Genomic DNA, 19,570 nt, shown 5'->3' on the forward strand with positions numbered 1-19,570 from the left:
GGGGAGCGTGCGTGGGTCGGCCATTGTGCGCCCGAAATTCCCAGAACCAGCTGTCTGCATCGATGCACCACATTATGGACCACATGTCAGTGGCCGAGCACCATTTATGGACCCCATGGGTTGGGGCATGGCCCCTCTGCTGGAACCGGCCATGAGGGCCCGAAATCTTGCTGGCGGACCTTGGCCACAGGGCGCCGATGCCCCACAGGTGAACCACACGTAGTCGGCCCTGTGGGCCATAAATAAAGATAAATAAAATGGACACGTTTGGGCAAGCTTTATTGCAAATAGGCCGCCAGTAAGCAAAGCAAATGAAAATGACAACAACTGGAAGAAATAATAATAACCAGCAGAGGGAGCCGAAGAGCAAGAGACACCTGCAGGGTTGGGTTTGTTGGTTTTATTTTATTCATTGAACAATGGTGACTGCACCGATTGGTGCTTGGGTGTGTATTGGTGCGTTTTTGGGTGCTTTAATGGTGCATTGATGCAGAGCAGACTGTCCTCCCCCCAGAAAGAACAATTACAGGTCCTGGGTTAGTTTTGTAAATAAAATTAGCGTCAGTGTAAATAATGCTCCCCACCGTCAGTGTATAGTTTGAAGACCATTCCGCAATTCGGTTAACTGTGGGCGTAAGTCTGTTAGGCAGGGTGCAATGGAGCAGCGGGACACATTTATTGATGTTTTAAAACCAGTCGCACTCAGGGTCAGGTTAAAAGTAGAGGGAACTACACCTACGTGCCACACTAAGGTAAAAGTAATAGGCCCGGGACGTGCCTAAGGGGAGGAGGGTGCAGTGTTGTGAATATGAGAATGTTTTTTATTTTGTTGTGGTGGTAAAATGTTGTTGTAAAAGGTTGTGTAAAATATCACCCCTCCTCCCTCCGTTGTGGTTGTATAAAGGTCAAAGGGCGTTCCCGTAGTTAGTCCATAAAAGTTAGTCCATAAAAACATACATGCAGGACACGATATATCTTTTCTTTTGATAGTTATCTCCTATTCTGTGTTTTAGGATAAGGCTGTGTCTCCCATTAATTGAAAGTACTCCATTGCACCAGTGAAAGAGAATAGACCCCCTTTCCTTCCCATCCCCAAAAATCTCCCTTTCCCTCCCCTCCAAAACCTCCAATGACCTCATAGTACATCCCCTCTCGTCACTGCTGAGCCCTCGATTCCCAATCACCTCCCCTCCAATAACCGCCATTGACCACGAGGCTCGAGTCAGGGAAGAAAGGCGTGTCTCCACCTCGTCAGAGGAGGGGAGGGGCGCGCCCGCCCGTCGTCGTCCGGGGCGGAGCCCGAGGGTCGTGCGACCAGTCAGGGCCGAGGTGAGCGCCCCGATGGGCGTGTCCAAGACGCCGGCGGCGTGATCGCTGGGGGCGCTATAAAAGGCGCAACCGGAAGAAGAAGAAAGAGAGATGCACTCTGGGTTGGAAAAAGAAGGGTTGTGAAGAGAGGAGGAGTTGGTTGCAAGGAGTTGGTCACAGTCGGTTGCCAGAGAGAGGAGTCGGTGGTGAGAAGTGAGAGAAGCAAGAAAGAGTTGAGGGTTGAGGGTTGAGGGACCAGACCAGTGAGACAAGTCCTGGGAACGCAGCGGACGGAGGCCGCCGCAGCAGCGACACCCGGCAACCGCCAAAGGGGGCCTGAACGGCGGTTTGGAGCAGGGCCAACAAAAAGGAACGGCGGCTGCCAAACGCACGATTGAGCTGCAAGACCCCCCTTGGACCTTTCCTCTCCCTCCAGCCATCCACCTTCTGCCATCCCTGGCATTCCCCGCGTGAGTCAGCGTTCTGTTTGTCTGTCCTGGGATATAAGTTAAGTCTGTAGGTAAGCTAAATTTGCACTGTGTCACCTGCGTCTTGTGCTTGTAAATAAACGTGACATCTGTCTTTTTGCTTGTGTGTAAATAGTAGGAATAAATGTAGTAGTATTTCAAACCTTTTTTTTTTGTCTCCGTTTTCCTCTTGCATTGCGTCGCTTTTGTCTTTTCCCTCATTGAGCAGCTAGGGTGCGATACAACCAACGTTCGGGTGGAATCGGGTGAGTTTTGTTAGGTCGCGGTTTTAAACCACCGCTCGGTCTATAACATCCTAACCGCGATCTGTAACAATATATTGCAATGGAATGGAATGACGTCAAGAATGATTCAGGTTCATCCTTCCACCTGCAACCCTCCAACACTGGCATTCTTTATTGCCAGGACCGAATGTTATCCTGATGATGTTATTAAGCAACATGCGATGGTGTACGTTATTAGGCAACAACATGCTGCAAACATCAATACCAAGTGCATGGAGATTAAAATGGAGTTTGTGAGGTGAAATGGTATTGGACACAGAACTAAAATCTAAGAAAAGTAACCTGGCACAGGTAGATCTACGTTTATCATGATCTGCATTATAGATGGTTTAACATGTGATGGAGAGCGAGTAAAACTGCATCACTAACTGAATGATTACAGCAATAGGCAAACTGATAAGGGTCAGGTGAAGCAGGAAGAACGGATATCAGGTATTGCAAAACGAAACGTTCGAAAGATTTCATAATGATGGATGTGAGCATAACTGGTCTATAATCATTTAGGCAACTCACTGCGGAACGCTTTGGCACAGGGATAATTATTAATTTTTCAAAACGGGGAATTTTACAAAGCTGAAGTGACCAGTTGAAAAGTAAAGTTAGAATGGGCGACTGTTCTTCAGCACAATACTGCAGCAGACCAGGGCTGATACGATCTATATATTGTTGCGGAGATGAGGACTGTATATTTTTTGATTGTGTGCTGTATTATTATATTATTATTGTTTATTCTGCGCCCCCTACCTCCGGAGCTGTGTAAAGGTGAAAGGGCATCCCATAATTAGTCCACAAGCATACACATCAGCCAAATAATAGAAGACCCCTGTTTGATAGTTATCTCTTATTCTGTGTTTTAGAGTAAGGCTGTGTCTCCCATTAATTGAAGTACTCCATTGCACCAGTGAAAGAATAGATCCCCTTTCCTTCCCATCCCCAAAATCTCCATTTCCTTTTACATCCCCTTCCGTCATTGCCGGGCCTCGATTCCCAATTACCTCCCCTCCAATAACCGCCATTGACCATGAGGCAGGGACGGAGAAGAAAGGCGCGTCTCCACCTCGTCATAGAGGGGAAGAGGGGCGTGCCCGCCCGTCGTCATCAAGGGCGGAGCGAGAGGGTCGCGCGACCAACCAGGGCCGAGGTGAGCACCCCGATGGGCGTGTCCAAAAGGCCGGCGGCTTAATCGCCGGAGGCGCTATAAAAGGCGCGCACGCAAGTGAGTCGTGAGTTGGTCGAGTGTGGAGGGTCAGTCAGTGGTTGCGATGGTTGCGGTAAGAAGTCGGTGGTGAGAAGTGGTGGCGTTGAGTGGTCAGTGGTTGCGTTGGTTGCGTTGAGTTGTCGGTGGTGAGGAGACACCAGGGCCAAGAGAGAGAAGGTTCAAGGGCCATTACCAGCAGTTGCGCCAGAGACGGCAGACGCGCCCTGAGCTGAGCCAGAGAAGCAGCTTTGGCTCCACAAGCAGCGTTGACTCCACCAGGCAGCTTCAACCCGTTACCCCGCGGGGACCAGATAGCGGTGGCATCGGTGGCCGTCGAGGTCCAGCCGACGTCCCGTGCGGGATCAAGCCCGAACCATCTGCCCCAGCTGAACCTTCCCATTCCTCCTTCCAACATTCATTCCATTCCATCCTTCTTGTGTACGTGAGTTTGTTCTGTTTGTTCTGTCCTGGGTTAATTAAGCTGGTATAAGTTAATATTTGCACTGCGTCACCTGCGTCTTATGTGTTGTAAATAAACCTTGATTGCTCCTTTTTGCTTGTGTAAATAATAAATCCCATTACTCGTCTGTACGTCTTATCGTTTTATTCCTTTTCCTCTTTGCATTTCGTCGTTTTAGTCTTTTCCCAGATTGGGCAGCTGCGGTGCGATCCGGCCAAAGTTCTGGGTGAATCGGGGATCCTGTAACGGTCGCGGTTGGACCATCCGCTCGGCCCATCATACCATCTAAACCGCGATCAGTAACAATATATTGTTCCTGTTCATCTATATATATTGTTCCCAGCTGACACCGGGCTATGACACTCCAAATTGAGTTCAGGTGCATCCAATTTCCTTTGATCATACTTGAGATGTCTCTACAACTTGATTGGAGTCCACCTGTGACCAATTCAATTGATTGGACATGATTTAGAAAGAAACACCTTTCTATATAAGGTCCCACACAGTCCCACAGCAAAAACTCTACCATGAAGTTCAAGGAACTGTCCGCAAAACTCCGAGATTGAATTGTGAGGAGGCACAGATCTGGGGAAGAGTATAAAACAACTTCTAGAGTGTTGAAAGTTTCCAAGAGCACAGTGAGCTCCATCATTAGGAAATGGAAAGAACATGGAACTACCCAGACACTTCCTAGAGCTGGACATCTAACCAAACTGAGCAACTGGGAAAGAACGATAATGGTCAGCGAAGTGACCAATAACCCAATGACCACACTGACAGAACTACAGAGTTCCTTGGCTGAGAAGGGAGAACCTGCCAGAAGGACAACTGTCCCTGCAGCCCTTCACAAATCTAGGCTTCATGGGAGAGTGACCAGAAGGAAGCCACTCCTAAGAAAAAGGCATGTGGCAGTACACCTGGAGTTTACAAAAAGCAACGTGAAAGACTCAGAGCACGAGGCAAAAGATTGTGTGGTCTGATGAAACGAAAATAAGAACTCTTTGGCCTGAATGCAAAGCGCTACGTCTGGCATCAACCGAGCACAGCTCATCACCCATCTAACTGCATCCATTCCGTGAAACATGGTGGTGTCAGCATCATGCTCTGGGGATGCTTTTCAGTGGCAAGGATCAAGAGACTTACAAGGATAGAGGACACAATGAATGGAACAAAATACTGGGAAATCCTTAATTAGAACCTACTCAGAGTGCAAAAGACCTTAGACTGCGGCGAAGATTTACGTTCCAACAGGACAATGACACCAAGCATGCAGCCAAAGCAACACTGGAATGGCTTCAGAACAGGAATGTGAAAGTCCTTGAGTGGCCCAATCAAGGCGCAGACTTGAATCCCATTGGGAATCTGTGGAAAGGCTTGAAGTTGCTGTCCACCAACATTCCCCATCCACTGTGACAGAGCTTTAGCAAATCTGCAAAGAAGAATGGGAGAAACGGTCCAAATCCAGATGTGCAAAGCTGATACAGACATACCCAAGAAGTGTCAAAGCTGTAATTGCTGCCAAAGGTGCACCGAAGTATTGACTCATGGAGTTGAATATGTACTGTTACGTTTGTGGGGGTTGGCATAAAATACCTTAGGAAAGTAGGAATGTGTAGGTTTTAGTATGGACCGTGTGACACGAAGAAGGAGAAGCCCATCTCGATGTACATAAGCAGGGTAAATGTTGAGGTCAAGAGTGTTTGCATGTTGCCTTAAGGGGCGTGGAGCTTGTGTTAACTAGTTCTACGGCATAAGATTAATAAACCCCAGCATGTACTTGGCCCCCTGTAGGTTTTCCCTCTGTTCTTATAAAATTCATTTGGCCAGCCAGGCAATAGGCTCCATTAGCCAGCCATCGGCGAAGGAACCCTGCCCAACCTAACTTTCCTGAAGGACGGCAAGGCTCTGCCTCGGAGGACCGGAATTGACAGGCCACGCCCTGAGCTTCGCCATTGGGCGTCAAGAATGGCAGCGAGACCATGCCCCGAAGGACGATTGGTTGGGACGATTCAACGGCGCTGGGTTATTGGTAAAAAGGATGACTTCATTGGGATGCTCAGAGAAAAAGCAAGAGGAGACGACATTTTCTCTCTCTCTGTGCTGGCGTCTGTTGGAGATGGTCGCAGTTTCTCTTTGTTCTGGCTCGCGTAAAAGGCGGTCACATGTTGTCTCGGGTGTGCTGGTGAGGAGACATGTCGGGGCTTTGGAACTTTGGCAACGTTGGAGGAGGGGGTGTTGGTTGATGGTGGTGCTCTTCGGAGACGGAGGAGGGCGCGAGCGAAACAAAGAAGGATCCTGCCTGCTAGCCTCACGCCAGCAGCTGGCTATGGGCGCGATTCTGCGCCATCTTGTGCGATTCCCACCCGGTGACTAGTTCGACGACCAGCAAGCCCTACCGGCCATTTGGGGATGCACAGCTGAGTGCCGGCCGATTACAAGTGCATTTTATTTTCTTTATCTTTCCCTGTGTCTGTAATTGAGTCCGCATGGAAGGTCCCTCACCTCAGCCTATTACTATTAGTTTTACCTCAACATTTTTATTGTCTTTGCATTTATTTTCATTAAATTAATTATTTGTTGCATTTTACTTTTGTGTGTCTCGTTTCGTTTTGTTTCTTTGTTTTATAGGTTCGGTTTAACCCCACGTGTTCCCGATCAGATAAGGCTTCGGGCCTTTCCCGCGTGCACCAAAGACAATCCCGCCAAGTTTCGAAATACGCCTCGGAGTTATAGCTCATTTCGGTCATCCGTCACACAGGGGTCTTAACCCTGGGGACATGACAGTACTTTTGCTATTTAGATATTTCTGTATTTCTTTATAAAATATTTTATAAAAATATCTAAAAAAAAATTCACTTTCACATTATGGGCTATTATGTGTAGATCAGTGACACAAAATCTCAATTTAATCCATTTGAAATTCAGGCTGCAACACACTAGATTGGGAAAAAAGTCAAGGGGTGTCAATACTTTCTGAAGGCACTGTATGTTAAACGACATCAACCACTCTTTTGCCCAGTCTATTAAAGTATCTAGACTTTTCTGAATCTGATCACCTGCCTCCACCCCCCACTCTGTTATCTACCTTACCTCCAAGCTCGGTGTCAGTAAATTTAGTAAGTGTACTCTTAACCCCACTATCTAAATCACTGATGTAAGTAATGAATACCAAGAGGGAGAATTGCTTTGCAATACGTGTCACCTACCGATATGATATTTCCAAAGTCCAAAAAGAGCATAACTCTGTGAAAAATTGATGAACCACCTTGAAACTCGAACTTGATCTGTAATTCATAATAATAAAGCCATGTACCAAGTTTCATTTGAATATGTTAAACTTAAATAGTCTAGTAGGAAGACTAGGTCCCCCTGCACCCCCCGGAGATATACTTCTAATCAGTGTTTCTAGATTGGAAAAAATGTGTAGAAAATGACTAGCTATGGCCCCAAGCTGAAAAAATGTCCCACATACCATTTTTATGCAAATTACTGCTGCCATTATCAAAAAAACGATTTTTGACATATCTCAGCCAATATTGCAGATAATTGAAAAATGAAGGTGTCTAGACCCATGTTTTGAAGGGCATAGATCATGATAGAACTATTCATAACATGATTACATGTGTCTATGGTATACTAGTATGCTAATTAGTGCTTTATTTACAAAATAATCACAGTTTTACGAAATAATAGACTCATATTAAGGTCCGTCTACACAGACGTTAACACAAAGTTTTATTTTTCTAAATATTACAACTGTCAAAATAGTCCTAGCACTCAATGTGACCACTCTTCTCTTGCTTGTTTTAGATAAACATCATTAGCATTAGTGATTCTACACTGAGTCAGTCATCATCATTTTCATCGAAATCGTCAGAGTCAAACTCTTCTTCTCCTTCCTCTTCCTCCTCCTCTTCGTGCTCTCCTGTGTTCAGAAGATCCACCAGTGAGGTTGGTAGGATGGGACCACTGGACCACATTGGTTTCAACAGTCCTTCATCAGTCCTTATCCATCCTTGCTCCTCATAAGGTTTTGGCTTTTCGATGATAGGTTGATCGGCTCTTTTGTACAATGCTACGCGGTGGTTCACACGCTGGATGTGCGGCTTCAGGGCAGACTGGCATGGAGGAAGGCGAGCCAGATCAACCTTGGACTTGGATGTGAGGGTCTTGTCCTCTCCCACCATTTTTCGTAGCAGCTTGGCACGGACAATGTCCACTGATGACTCGCGACTCTGGCCGTACATCACACAGGTGAATTTTTCTAACTGCCTCTCCACCTCAGGGTTGGCATCCCAGTTGTCACCCAGTTCACCGAATGCCCTGTGAAACCTGGGATTCTTCTCCAGCTTTTTCAAGGGCTTCTGATCATTCTGAGAGGTCATTCTGTCATTCTGATCCAGATCAAACCCAGTCATTCTGAGAAGCACAGCAGGGTCAGAGATCATGATGTTCTCCTCCTCAGTGAATCTCTCCATCAACAGCCTCTCCATTGCCTCACACACTGTTTTGAGGCAAAAGAGGGACTTTGCGTAGGCCTTTCCACTGAGAACACCTTTGAGAGATCCACTTGTTACTAGTTGTGCCTCAAAGAGAATCTCTGCATATCCAGAACCACGCATCTTGTGTCCAGTGAGCATCCCGATGTAGTTCATGGATGTGTGGAAGGGTCCAATCGTTACTACATGACTAGCAAATTCATTTGGCCAGCGCCAGATGATGGGAAGGGCTTTCATGCAGACACCCAGATCAAATGTATTCAGGACCCATCTCTGACCCACCTCAGCAGTTGCTGCCTCGGAACGCTTCAGTAGCTCACGAACAACTGCGTTGTCTGTGATCGGTTGGTGGATAGGCGTGCAGTAGTCGACTGTTGATTTGCTGGGTGGGGGAGAACCAGTTGCAGAGGTGAAACCCCCTAGCCCAGGCACAGGCTGCAGGCCACAGCTTCCGATGTATCTGATGAAGAGCCAGATGTAGTACTCTTGCATCGTAGTGGCATAGACTGTGTCATTCTCTGCTGGCGGTGTGAATGATGAGCCTTCAGGGAACTTCGGGCCAACGCGAGTAAAGTGCAAGGGTGGGAGAGTTTTTGGTGTGTCGACCTTCAGGCTACGCTGTTGTGACCTATTGATGGTAGGTAGCATTCGGTCCTTGCTGCTCTCGAACCCGGGCTTGACCTCCTGCACCATGATTCCTCCAGCACTGTTTACAATGTTGCTGCCGTGCACACTGGTAGTGGTTTTATTCAAGTTGTCCCACTCACAGTGGAATACAAGGTTGCCCTCTCCTGTCACAATTTGTGGTGTACGATAAGTTGAGACTTCATCCAGGACCTTGGCGAGAGCAGTTTCCAACTCCAAGGCGAAATCGTAGCTCTCAGAGTGTCCAAGCCTGTGTAGTATTGTGGTGAGCTGTTTGCTTCGGAACAGGTGCCTTACAGTCACACAGAGGAGAATGTGCTTTGGTAACTTCCATTTTCCATCTGACACTGCACGGCACAGATCTTGTCCAATGGAGAAGACCAGACGCTTCACCTTTTCTGTCTCGATGCCCTCCTTGCCAGTCATTAGCACGCTGAGAAAGCGGACAAGGTCTGGAGGTAGGATGTCTTCAGGATTGAGCTCCATGTCTTCAGCTGTTGGTGGCCATGGTTGGTCTTTACACTCTCTGAAAGCCTGTAGAATACCCTGGCGAAGTTGGAGGGCAACATTTTGGTTCTTGTTTGTGCTTCCGAGTGTGAATGCTCGTGCGAGAGCATTGGAAACTGTTATGTTTGAGCTGTGCACAAGCCAGAAAGAAATGACATCACATTTGTCATGATCAACCTTCGTGAAGTGGATATGCTCCTTGATTGGGTCATTCTGTAGGCGTTTCAGTAGTTTCTCTGACCGATAATTTGAGTTCTCATATCCATTCAGTTTCAGTTCCTCGACATAGAGCAAGCGCAAGGAAGAAAGCTGTAGAACTTTATTCTGCTGGATGACCTGGGTTTGAATGTGTTCCAGTACTGAGTTGAATGCCTTTTCATGGGCGGCTGACATGCAAGCCTGCTCCTTTGGTGCTTCGGCTCTGTGAATCGCACGCTCATAGTTGTAGAATGCTGTGCGGAAAGCTTTAAAACATGACGGATGGTGTTTGGCCTCACATGCAAAGAGGTCTTTGTTTTTCACCTTTCGATGGAGTCGATAGAGACCCATTTTCTCAGCCCGTGTTTCGATTTGCTCCCATGCATTTTCTTTGTTTTTAAAGGATGGGAAGGTTGTAGGCCTCTCAGTATTGCGATGAGCATCTTTGGTCTCAACTTTCTCACAAAATATACACTCTGGCGGGAAGATGGGTTCAGCAGAACCTCCTGGTTTACGAGGAGAGTGATGCCATGATGAGGTTGATGGCCCTGGTTCTGTATCATCTCCCAGACGATGAAAGTGGCGGACAAAGTGCTTATAACACTTGCTGTGATATCCTACTCTTTCTAGGTCATCAGGAAGAGTTGCCGGGATCTGATCACATACTGATTGCATACGACATGGGGAGTCATGCGGTTGGTTGAGACGTCTATCCCGGATCTTTTGAAGCAGTTGCAGTTTTTCTGAAGCAGATCCTTTAATTTTACGGAGGGGCGTGAAATCCCCATGATCAGACATGGATGGTACATGAAGGATGCATGTAGGAGGAGAGCTTTGGGCTGCAGGTTCTACACTCCGTTTTCTTTTGGGCATGCTTGCTGTCGATGTCTACCATCACTGTTAAATGACAAATAAGAAATCACGAATGATGTTAAAAGTGCCTGTGAAAGGAGGCTCTGAGTTTTCAGTGAGGTAACAGAGGTTCTGAGTCATGTTCTACACTAGGGTACTTTTTAGCTGACTAAACCATGTTTAGTGGCATCAAAAGTGCTAATAGCTAAAACATCTAAATTCTTCCACACTAACGTTAGCTATCTAGGCCAATGAAACATTGTGCTAAGTTACTGTAGCTAGCTCAGCTGTCGTGCCTCTTTCTGGTTCAATTCATATACAGAAGTCAACAGATATGTCTCATGTTTGGCATTAACAAAAGTTTAAGTTACACCGACATTAGGAACATACTGTACATAGATGAGGCTAGCTTTAACGTTAGCTAACATGGTGCTAGCTGGCTCAGCTGTTATTCTGCCTGTTTATGATTTCATGCAGAAACTGAAGTCAAGAGTGTGAGTAACATTATAGTTAGCATCTTACCTGGCTAGATTGGAGGATGAATACCAAGAACAACACACAGATGGAATGGAAGACTGAACTTTCAACTGAGGTATTCAATAACATCAACGTTACCAATTGATACGAGCGCGCGACATTACCAATTGATACGAGCGCGCGAGCGCGCATGTTACATGGATGGAAATGTAAAATGGCAGCTATAGCAGCACTAATTTGGATCTCTAGTCTGTCATTTCTGCACTGTGATTGGATAACATAAAAAAATATGTTTGGGAGTTAACAGCAGGAGTTGGTAGATTTTACGTGGGCTGGGTGAGAAACCTTTAAATAAGCAAGTGAAAATCTCTCGCAATACAAAGTCAATGGTGGGAAGAAAAGTTGAGTGGTACCAATGTTACTGCCAATGTCCCGCCCCTATGCAAGACTCAGGAGCATCTTGTTGACATTTAACCTTGAAAATACCTGGGTTTAGACCCCTTATGTACCATGTTAAGTTATCTGCAGTATTAACGTATCCTTATCATTTGTAAAACTGATTATTTTGTAATTACAGCATTAATATGCATACTAGTATACCATAGACACATGTAATCATGTTATGAATAGTTCTATCATGATCTATGCCCTTCAAAACATGGGTCTAGACACCTTCATTTTTCAATTATCTGCAATATTGGCTGAGATATGTCAAAAATCGTTTTTTTGATAATGGCAGCAGTAATTTGCATAAAAATGGTATGTGGGACATTTTTTCAGCTTGGGGCCATAGCTAGTCATTTTCTACACATTTTTTCCAATCTAGAAACACTGATTAGAAGTATATCTCCGGGGGGTGCAGGGGGACCTAGTCTTCCTACTAGACTAAAAGGATATGGGCAGAAAGTCTTGAAAACCACAGGCGGGAAGGACTGACCGGAGAGCAAACTTGGTGTCCTCTGGTGAAACTGGTAAGGGACTAATAACAGTCCCAGTACAAACCCTGACGTACTCCACTACTTCACACCCCTGTTTGTCTGTGAGCAGGATATCTCAAATAGTTAAAGACTGATCCGGATGAAACATGGTGGGCAGGTTGGGTGTGTGACAATAATGAATCGATTTAGTTTTTGGTGAAGATTTGGATGTAGATCCGGCCGATCAGTGGGATACAAAACGTAACTGTTCAGCCTGGCGATGGTATGCGCTCTACCTGGCGATGGCACGCGCTCTACCTGGCGATGGAACGCGCTCTACCTGGCGATGGCACGCGCTCTACCTGGCGATGGTACGCGCTCTACCTGGCGATGGTACGCGCTCTACCTGGCGATGGTACGCGCTCTACCTGGCGATGGTACGCGCTCTACCTGGCGATGGTACGCGCTCTACCTGGCGATGGTACGCGCTCTACCTGGCGATGGTACGCGCTCTACCTGCCGATGGTACGCGCTCTACCTGCCGATGGTACGCGCTCTACCTGCCGATGGTACGCGCTCTACCTGCCGATGGTACGCGCTCTACCTGCCGATGGTACGCGCTCTACCTGCCGATGGCATGCGCTCTACCTGGCGATGGCACGCGCTCTACCTGGCGATGGTATGCGCTCGACCTGGCGATGGTATGTGTTGTACCTGGTGATGGTATGCGCTCTACCTGGTGATGGTATGCGCTCTACCTGGAGATGGTATGCGCTCTACCTGGCGATGGTATCGCTCTACCTGGCGATGGTATGCGCTCTACCGAGTGTCGTTGTAGTTTTATCAAGACAATATTGCAGCCAATTTCGTCAAATGGGTCATCACATTGACCCGACACAGACATAATTGCAACATTGTTCCATGACTGTATATAGGCAGCCAGGGGGCGGCACCATGTCCTGGTTGGTGACATTTTTGAAATCGATACGTGTTGCACCGGTTGACAAAACCTAAATCTCCCCCCCCCCCCCCACTCCTCCCTCCCCCTCCGACGAGGTGCAAGGGTGTGGGGGGGGGGGGGGGGGTGAGATGGTGGTTTTAGACTTTTACTTTTTGGTTTTGCCATATCATGTAACAGTAACACACATCGGTTTCAGCAACACAACACATACTTCCCTTCAGCTGTCTCCTCCGGGTTCAATTCCCAACACAACTGTAAACTGTCCGATTCGAAATGTCGTGGTTCAACTACAGAGTCCCTCGGAGGGAGTTTAAGCCGGATGTCCAGCATGCTTACATTAGTTAATGGACGTTGAAGATCGCGCAAAGTCCTTCGCAAGAGCAGACCATTGTGTGCCGGTACCCTGTACACAATAGATGCCGCGATTTCGCGCCGTCGTCCTTCAAAGAACGATACAAGTTTGACAAATGATTCGGACATAATAAGTAACAGCTCGAGCAGCTCCGTGAAGGAGCAAGGGGACTGATGTGGGGTTGAGGGGTCCGAGGTGGGGTTGAGGGGTCCGAGGTGGGCTTGAGGGGTCCGAGGTGGGCTTGAGGGGTCCGAGGTGGGCTTGAGGGGTCCGAGGTGGGCTTGAGGGGTCCGAGGTGGGCTTGAGGGGTCCGAGGTGGGCTTGAGGGGTCCGAGGTGGGCTTGAGGGGTCCGAGGTGGGCTTGAGGGGTCCGAGGTGGGCTTGATGGGTCCGAGGTGGGCTTGAGGGGTCCGAGGTGGGCTTGAGGGGTCCGAGGTGGGCTTGAGGGGTCCGAGGTGGGCTTGAGGGGTCCGAGGTGGGCTTGAGGGGTCCGAGGTGGGCTTGAGGGGTCCGAGGTGGGCTTGAGGGGTCCGAGGTGGGGTTGAGGGGTCCGAGGTGGGGTTGAGGGGTCCGAGGTGGGCTTGAGGGGTCCGAGGTGGGGTTGAGGGGTCCGAGGTGGGGTTGAGGGGTCCGAGGTGGGGTCGAGGCGGCTGAGGAGTGACGTGAGGTAGCTATTTCCAGAATGGACCAACGACCTTTCACAGCAAGGTGTCAATAAGCGTCTTCACGCCATTTACCGTCAATTAACGTGCATTATTACGCGTTCTGTGGAAAAAATACAGACGAAGTCAAACTTGTTATAAAAGGAAAGGATCGAGTGATCAAAAGAGCCAACAGCCAACTTACCCTCAACTCGTGGCTTGCTTTTGACAACGTGGGGAGGCGCGTCGGCGCGTCAGTCATTCACTACGATTCTGCCATCCTCCCTCTATCCATCATCCTCTAACCACTCACACCCTCCTTCCCATTCTCCAATCCATATCGAACCAGCCTCGGTGGCGTCATGGCTGGAGTGTCCGTTCCGAATTAAACCCCCTGCTTCGTTACTTCACGCTCAGCATTTAAATAAAAAAGGCTAGAGTACCGAGAAGCAACCATATGTTGGCAACCAATGCGCAAGCTTGATGGACCGACTCGCTTCCTGTGTTCCTGGACAGAGAAAATTGACCGTGAAAATGTTCTGCCGCGCTCCTGATTGGTCGAGACGACATCACGTGCCGTCGCGGAGCTTTTGCTAACCCAAACGGTGGTGGGCGTGGAAAAAGCTGCCTTCTGTCGGACGTCATGACGCAATTCTATTGCCATCGAGGTTGTTTACAACAGGCGTTTCAATCGAGATGGACAAAATGATGTTTTATTCTTTGGCTGTAAGAGAAAAGTACATTTTTCTCAGCTACATTTGATGTTGAAACCAAATCAAGATGAAAGATGAAGCGAAATGCAATTGCTGTCTGGCCTCAAATATTGAGATCTGTGTCGGATCGAGACACTTGCTGGGATTTTCTAATTACTGACACTCATTGTTGGATCTGATCAAACAAATAATCTGATCTGTGAACGTGAGGAACAACGAATGCGCATGAGACCCGTTTCAAAATGTGACTACAGCATCTGATTGGTCCAAAAACTGGTGACATCATGCGTAATGTCCTACCTATCCCCCCCCCCCCCTCTGTGAAACAGGGCATTCGTCTCATATGAACCCTAACCCAAGTCGTACTCCTGGGGATTTGGAGTGGTCAGAGCACTCACTACACTGGCAGTGAGAAGAACACAGTAGAAGGCAGCTTTGTCAGGGTAGATGAATGTGGGGAAAATGGAATTCGGGGACAAAGACCAGGGGTGAGAGTAGGCCAATAGCTTGGGGTATTTTTTTTTTTAATCCAATGTAGATTCTATATAATTGAAAGTACATTATACATTTTTTAAAACTCTTGATAAAGTAGCATACAAAGTGCAAGCTTAATAAATCACATGTACGTAAAGATGCAGCGAATTACAAAATGGCCGACAACAGAATTAAAAATGGTCTGTCCCCCAAATATTCCTACAGGTCACACAAGATCTGCCTGCAACCCTCTTATACTTATAGTTAAACTGCCAAAATCAAGACTCTATATTCACCTTCACTCTTTCATTCCTCTTTTCTCCCGCCTCTTGAACAAACTCCCCCACTCCCTTCAATCCCACTCCTCCCTCCAGGTCTTTAAAACAGCTGTTCATCACCATCTCTTATCTTCCCCCATCCAAAACCTTCGACCCCCGTTAATTCACCCCAGATCCACTTCATTGAAATTCTGGCTTCTTTCCTAGAAGTCCTAGCAGTGTCCATGTGTTTTATACCTCTCCCTCCCCACCCCCTCCTTCCTCCCCCCAAGCCCTCTCCCTCCCACGGATCTCCCGATATCCCTGCTCTTAAATGTTGTACTCGTGTGCTTCCCCCTTTCCCCATCTTGTCTCCCGCTCCCTTTATCACATGTTTTATGTGTCAGTTTGTCTTTTTGTGATTAATGTTCGCTCTTACACGAGCCTCGATCTTCTATACAAAAAACCCCCCAAAAACCTGCCTTTGGTGCAGTATTCCGCATGTGAGTGGTGTCCGCCAAAAGACCGCTGTGATAGAAATGACGCTCTATAGAGAGTATGGTACATGAATGGTTAAAAAAAGTCATAAAATGATATTCAACAGGTGATTAAACCTACAAAGTTACTGATTGAAGTGGTTTAAAAAGTAAAAGGTCCATAAGCTCATCAGATAGATTGGCAGATGTTTCCCAAAACCTGCCTAGTGCTTTGTTGGCTCTCACACCAGCACACCCCTAAATACATCCCATAGTAGAAGTGAAAGAATGGTGTGCGGTCCCATGCGCAGATACGCTGGTCCAATCCCCTTGTACAATGCCAACGGGCCTTCGGACAGGACAGTGCGCCGGAGGCAGTCCAACACGCCACTGTAGAGGCGGCCCTGGTAGGTATGCGGAGGATTTGGCGGGAGAAATGCGAACAGGCAGAAATACTCAGGAGATGGGAAAACAAGGGCACACAAAGATCAATAATAATCGAAACGGTGAGAAAGACAGACATTTAAGGGTCACCATCACGTGAGCGATGCAAATTGAGTTCAACATGCAATGAACAAGCGATACAGGAGCGAGAAAGTTACAAGGGAAGCACAATTACGATCTAGCAATCATCCAACAATATTGAAGAGACCTGGTAGTATGCAAGCACACCAAAAGTAAAGTCAGTCATGGTGTCAGTTTGCTCCAAGACGACATAAATCATCACTACTGTACAACAGTCATGGTGTCAGGTTGCTCCAAGACATCAATCATCACAAATGTACAACAGTCATGGTGCCAGGTTGCTCCAAGACATCAATCATCACTAATGAACAACAGTCATGGTGTCAGGTTGCTCCAAGACATCAATCATCACAAATGTACAACAGTCATGGTGTCAGGTTGCTCCAAGACATCAATCATCACTAATGTACAACAGTCATGGTGTCAGGTTGCTCCAAGACATCAATCATCACTAATGTACAACAGTCATGGTGTCAGGTTGCTCCAAGACATCAATCATCACTAATGTACAACAGTCATGGTGTCAGGTTGCTCCAAGACATCAATCATCACTAATGTACAACAGTCATGGTGTCAGGTTGCTCCAAGACATCAATCATCACTAATGTACAACAGTCATGGTGTCAGGTTGCTCCAAGACATCAATCATCACTAATGTACAACAGTCATGGTGTCAAGTTGCTCCAAGACATCAATCATCACTAATGTACAACAGTCATGGTGTCAGGTTGCTCCAAGACATCAATCATCACTAATGTACAACAGTCATGGTGTCAAGTTGCTCCAAGACATGTCATCACTATTGTACAACAGTCATGGTGTCAGGTTGCTCCAAGACATCAATCATCACTACTGTACAACAGTCATGGTGTCAAGTTGCTCCAAGACATCAATCATCACTAATGTACAACAGTCATGGTGTGAAGTTGCTCCAAGACATACGTCATCTCTAATGTACAACAGTCATGGTGTCAGGTTGCTCCAAGACATCAATCATCACTAATGTACAACAGTCATGGTGTCAGGTTGCTCCAAGACATCAATCATCACGAATGTACATGTCATGGTGTCAGGTTGCTCCAAGACATACGTCATCTCTAATGTATAACAGTCATGGTGTCAGGTTGCTCCAAGACATCAATCATCACTAATGTACAACAGTCATGGTGTCAGGTTGCTCCAAGACATCAATCATCACGAATGTACAACAGTCATGGTGTCAAGTTGCTCCAAGACATACGTCATCTCTAATGTACAACAGTCATGGTGTCAGGTTGCTCCAAGACATCAATCATCACTAATGTACAACAGTCATGGTGTCAGGTTGCTCCAAGACATCAATCATCACTAATGTACAACAGTCATGGTGTCAGGTTGCTCCAAGACATCAATCATCACGAATGTACAACAGTCATGGTGTCAGGTTGCTCCAAGACATACGTCATCTCTAATGTACAACAGTCATGGTGTCAGGTTGCTCCAAGACATACGTCATCTCTAATGTACAACAGTCATGGTGTCAGGTTGCTCCAAGACATACGTCATCTCTAATGTATAACAGTCATGGTGTCAGGTTGCTCCAAGACATCAGTCTTCACTAATGTACAACAGTCATGGTGTCAGGTTGCTCCAAGACATCAATCATCACGAATGTACAACAGTCATGGTGTCAGGTTGCTCCAAGACATACGTCATCTCTAATGTACAACAGTCATGGTGTCAAGTTGCTCCAAGACATCAGTCTTCAGCTCTGCCATTTGATTTACCAATCATGCAATTTTTTTTTTTTTTTTTTTTACCAATTGTACTTTTTTTGGTTAAAAAAAAAAATTTTACCATTTTTTTTTTCATATGTGTGGGGAAATTGCATATTCAGTCAGGGTCGCCCCGATAGCTCAGATGGCAGAGCACAGGTACGGCTTTCCAGAGGACCTGGGTTTGATTCCTGGTCTGGGCATGTAATTTTCCCACATATATCAATTTATTTATTATGATACTACAGAGAAGGCAAATTCATAATTTTGTCAAAAGGTCAAAGGTCAGCATCACCTAAAATCATCCATTTTCATCTGATTAACCTGAAATTTTAAGAATTTGTATATTGGGTCACAGAATTGGTTCACAAATCAAAAGCTAGAAGCTGATTGTTCTATTTTAGATGAAAAGGTCAAAGGTCAAGGTTACATAAAATTGCCAATTTTCACCTGATTGACCTGAAATTTTAAGAATTTGCATATTGAGACATAATTGGTTCACAAATCAAAAGCTAGAAGCTGATTGTTCTATTTTAGATGAAAATGTCAAAGGTCAAGTTACGTAAAATTGCCAATTTTCACCCGATTGACCTGAAATTTAAAGAATTTGCAAATTGGGTCACTGAATTGGTTCACTAATCAAATGGTAGGAGTCGATTGTTTTTTTTAGATCAAAAGTTCAAAAGTCAAGGTTACATAAAATCATCAATTTTCATCCAATTGACCTGAAATTTTAAGAATTTGTATATTGGGTTACAGGAATGGTTCAACAATCAAAAGCTAGAAGCTGATTTTTTTTTTTAGATCTAAAGCTCAAAGGGTAAGGCTGCATTAAATTGTCAATTTTCATTTTGTATTTTTTTTTTTAAACTGTTTTCGTTATTTTGAGCATATGGAAGAAGAAGACGTGTAAATAGAAAACGGACTTGGACGGGCTATGCCTTTTCAGATGCTTTCTAGTTAGCATTGTAGTGCTGATTAACCAAACTAGAGTCCAAATGGTTAAACCAAAAAAATTGGGAGGGGTGGGGAAGCTCCTCCACTTTTAGCATTTTCATTTAAACACTTCTTACAATGTCCCGGTACTGCCTAGCTCTAATTTAACCCTTTCTGGTTCCTCTGGAATTTTACAATACATCTTCTAGTTTCTTGCATATTATTCCAGCTAAGCCTTTGTATTCTCATCAGCATCAACTACCGACAAGTATTTGACCTCACCCTGCCAAGATTTGATCTTTCACAAAAACAACCAGGTCTATTTTATTTTCCTCGAAGCAGAACAACTATAACTGCCACCAGGAATACCCTGGAAATGCCAACTAGCCCGGTGTCCTTGGCGTATACTTAGTGGGGCCACGATTCAAAGTTTCCTGTAATACCGAGGTCTGGTTTTCAGTCACTGAAGGAGTGAAGGTGGGGAAAACACTCTTGGCATGGTGCCCACACCAAGCTTCATATAGGTGTCAACAAAATATTGTTATGTTGGTGGGGTAGAGATACTTTAGACGAGGTAGATTTGTGTAGGTAGCGTGCTCCGGATGTCGGGTAAGAACCATCACAATGTAGTAAGTTTTGTTTAGCAGG

The 19,570-nt window shown here is 46.1% G+C and overlaps 2 protein-coding genes across 5 annotated transcripts in view; both read right to left on the reverse strand.

Moving 5' to 3' along the window:
• OAT (ornithine aminotransferase) overlaps nucleotides 1–14,362 on the reverse strand; it is a 121,445-nt gene extending 107,083 nt beyond the window's left edge. For all 3 annotated transcript variants that reach the window (XR_013622788.1, XR_013622787.1, XM_068111256.2), the window contains exon 1: nucleotides 13,993–14,362. The gene's annotated coding sequence lies outside the window, so the exon portion shown is untranslated. The remainder of the gene's footprint in view (nucleotides 1–13,992) is intronic.
• Nucleotides 14,363–15,007: 645 nt separating this feature from the next.
• Nucleotides 15,008–19,570, reverse strand: part of LOC137423772 (solute carrier family 25 member 34) — a 45,726-nt gene continuing 41,163 nt past the window's right edge. For both annotated transcript variants that reach the window (XM_068111258.2, XM_068111259.2), the window contains one exon: nucleotides 15,008–16,111. In XM_068111258.2, coding sequence (XP_067967359.1) covers nucleotides 15,950–16,111 — 162 coding nt within the window. In that variant the 3' untranslated portion in view covers nucleotides 15,008–15,949. The remainder of the gene's footprint in view (nucleotides 16,112–19,570) is intronic.

Source organism: Myxine glutinosa, chromosome 3, assembly GCF_964187855.1.
Source record: "Myxine glutinosa chromosome 3, kmMyxGlut1.1, whole genome shotgun sequence".
Classification (NCBI taxonomy): domain Eukaryota; kingdom Metazoa; phylum Chordata; class Myxini; order Myxiniformes; family Myxinidae; genus Myxine; species Myxine glutinosa.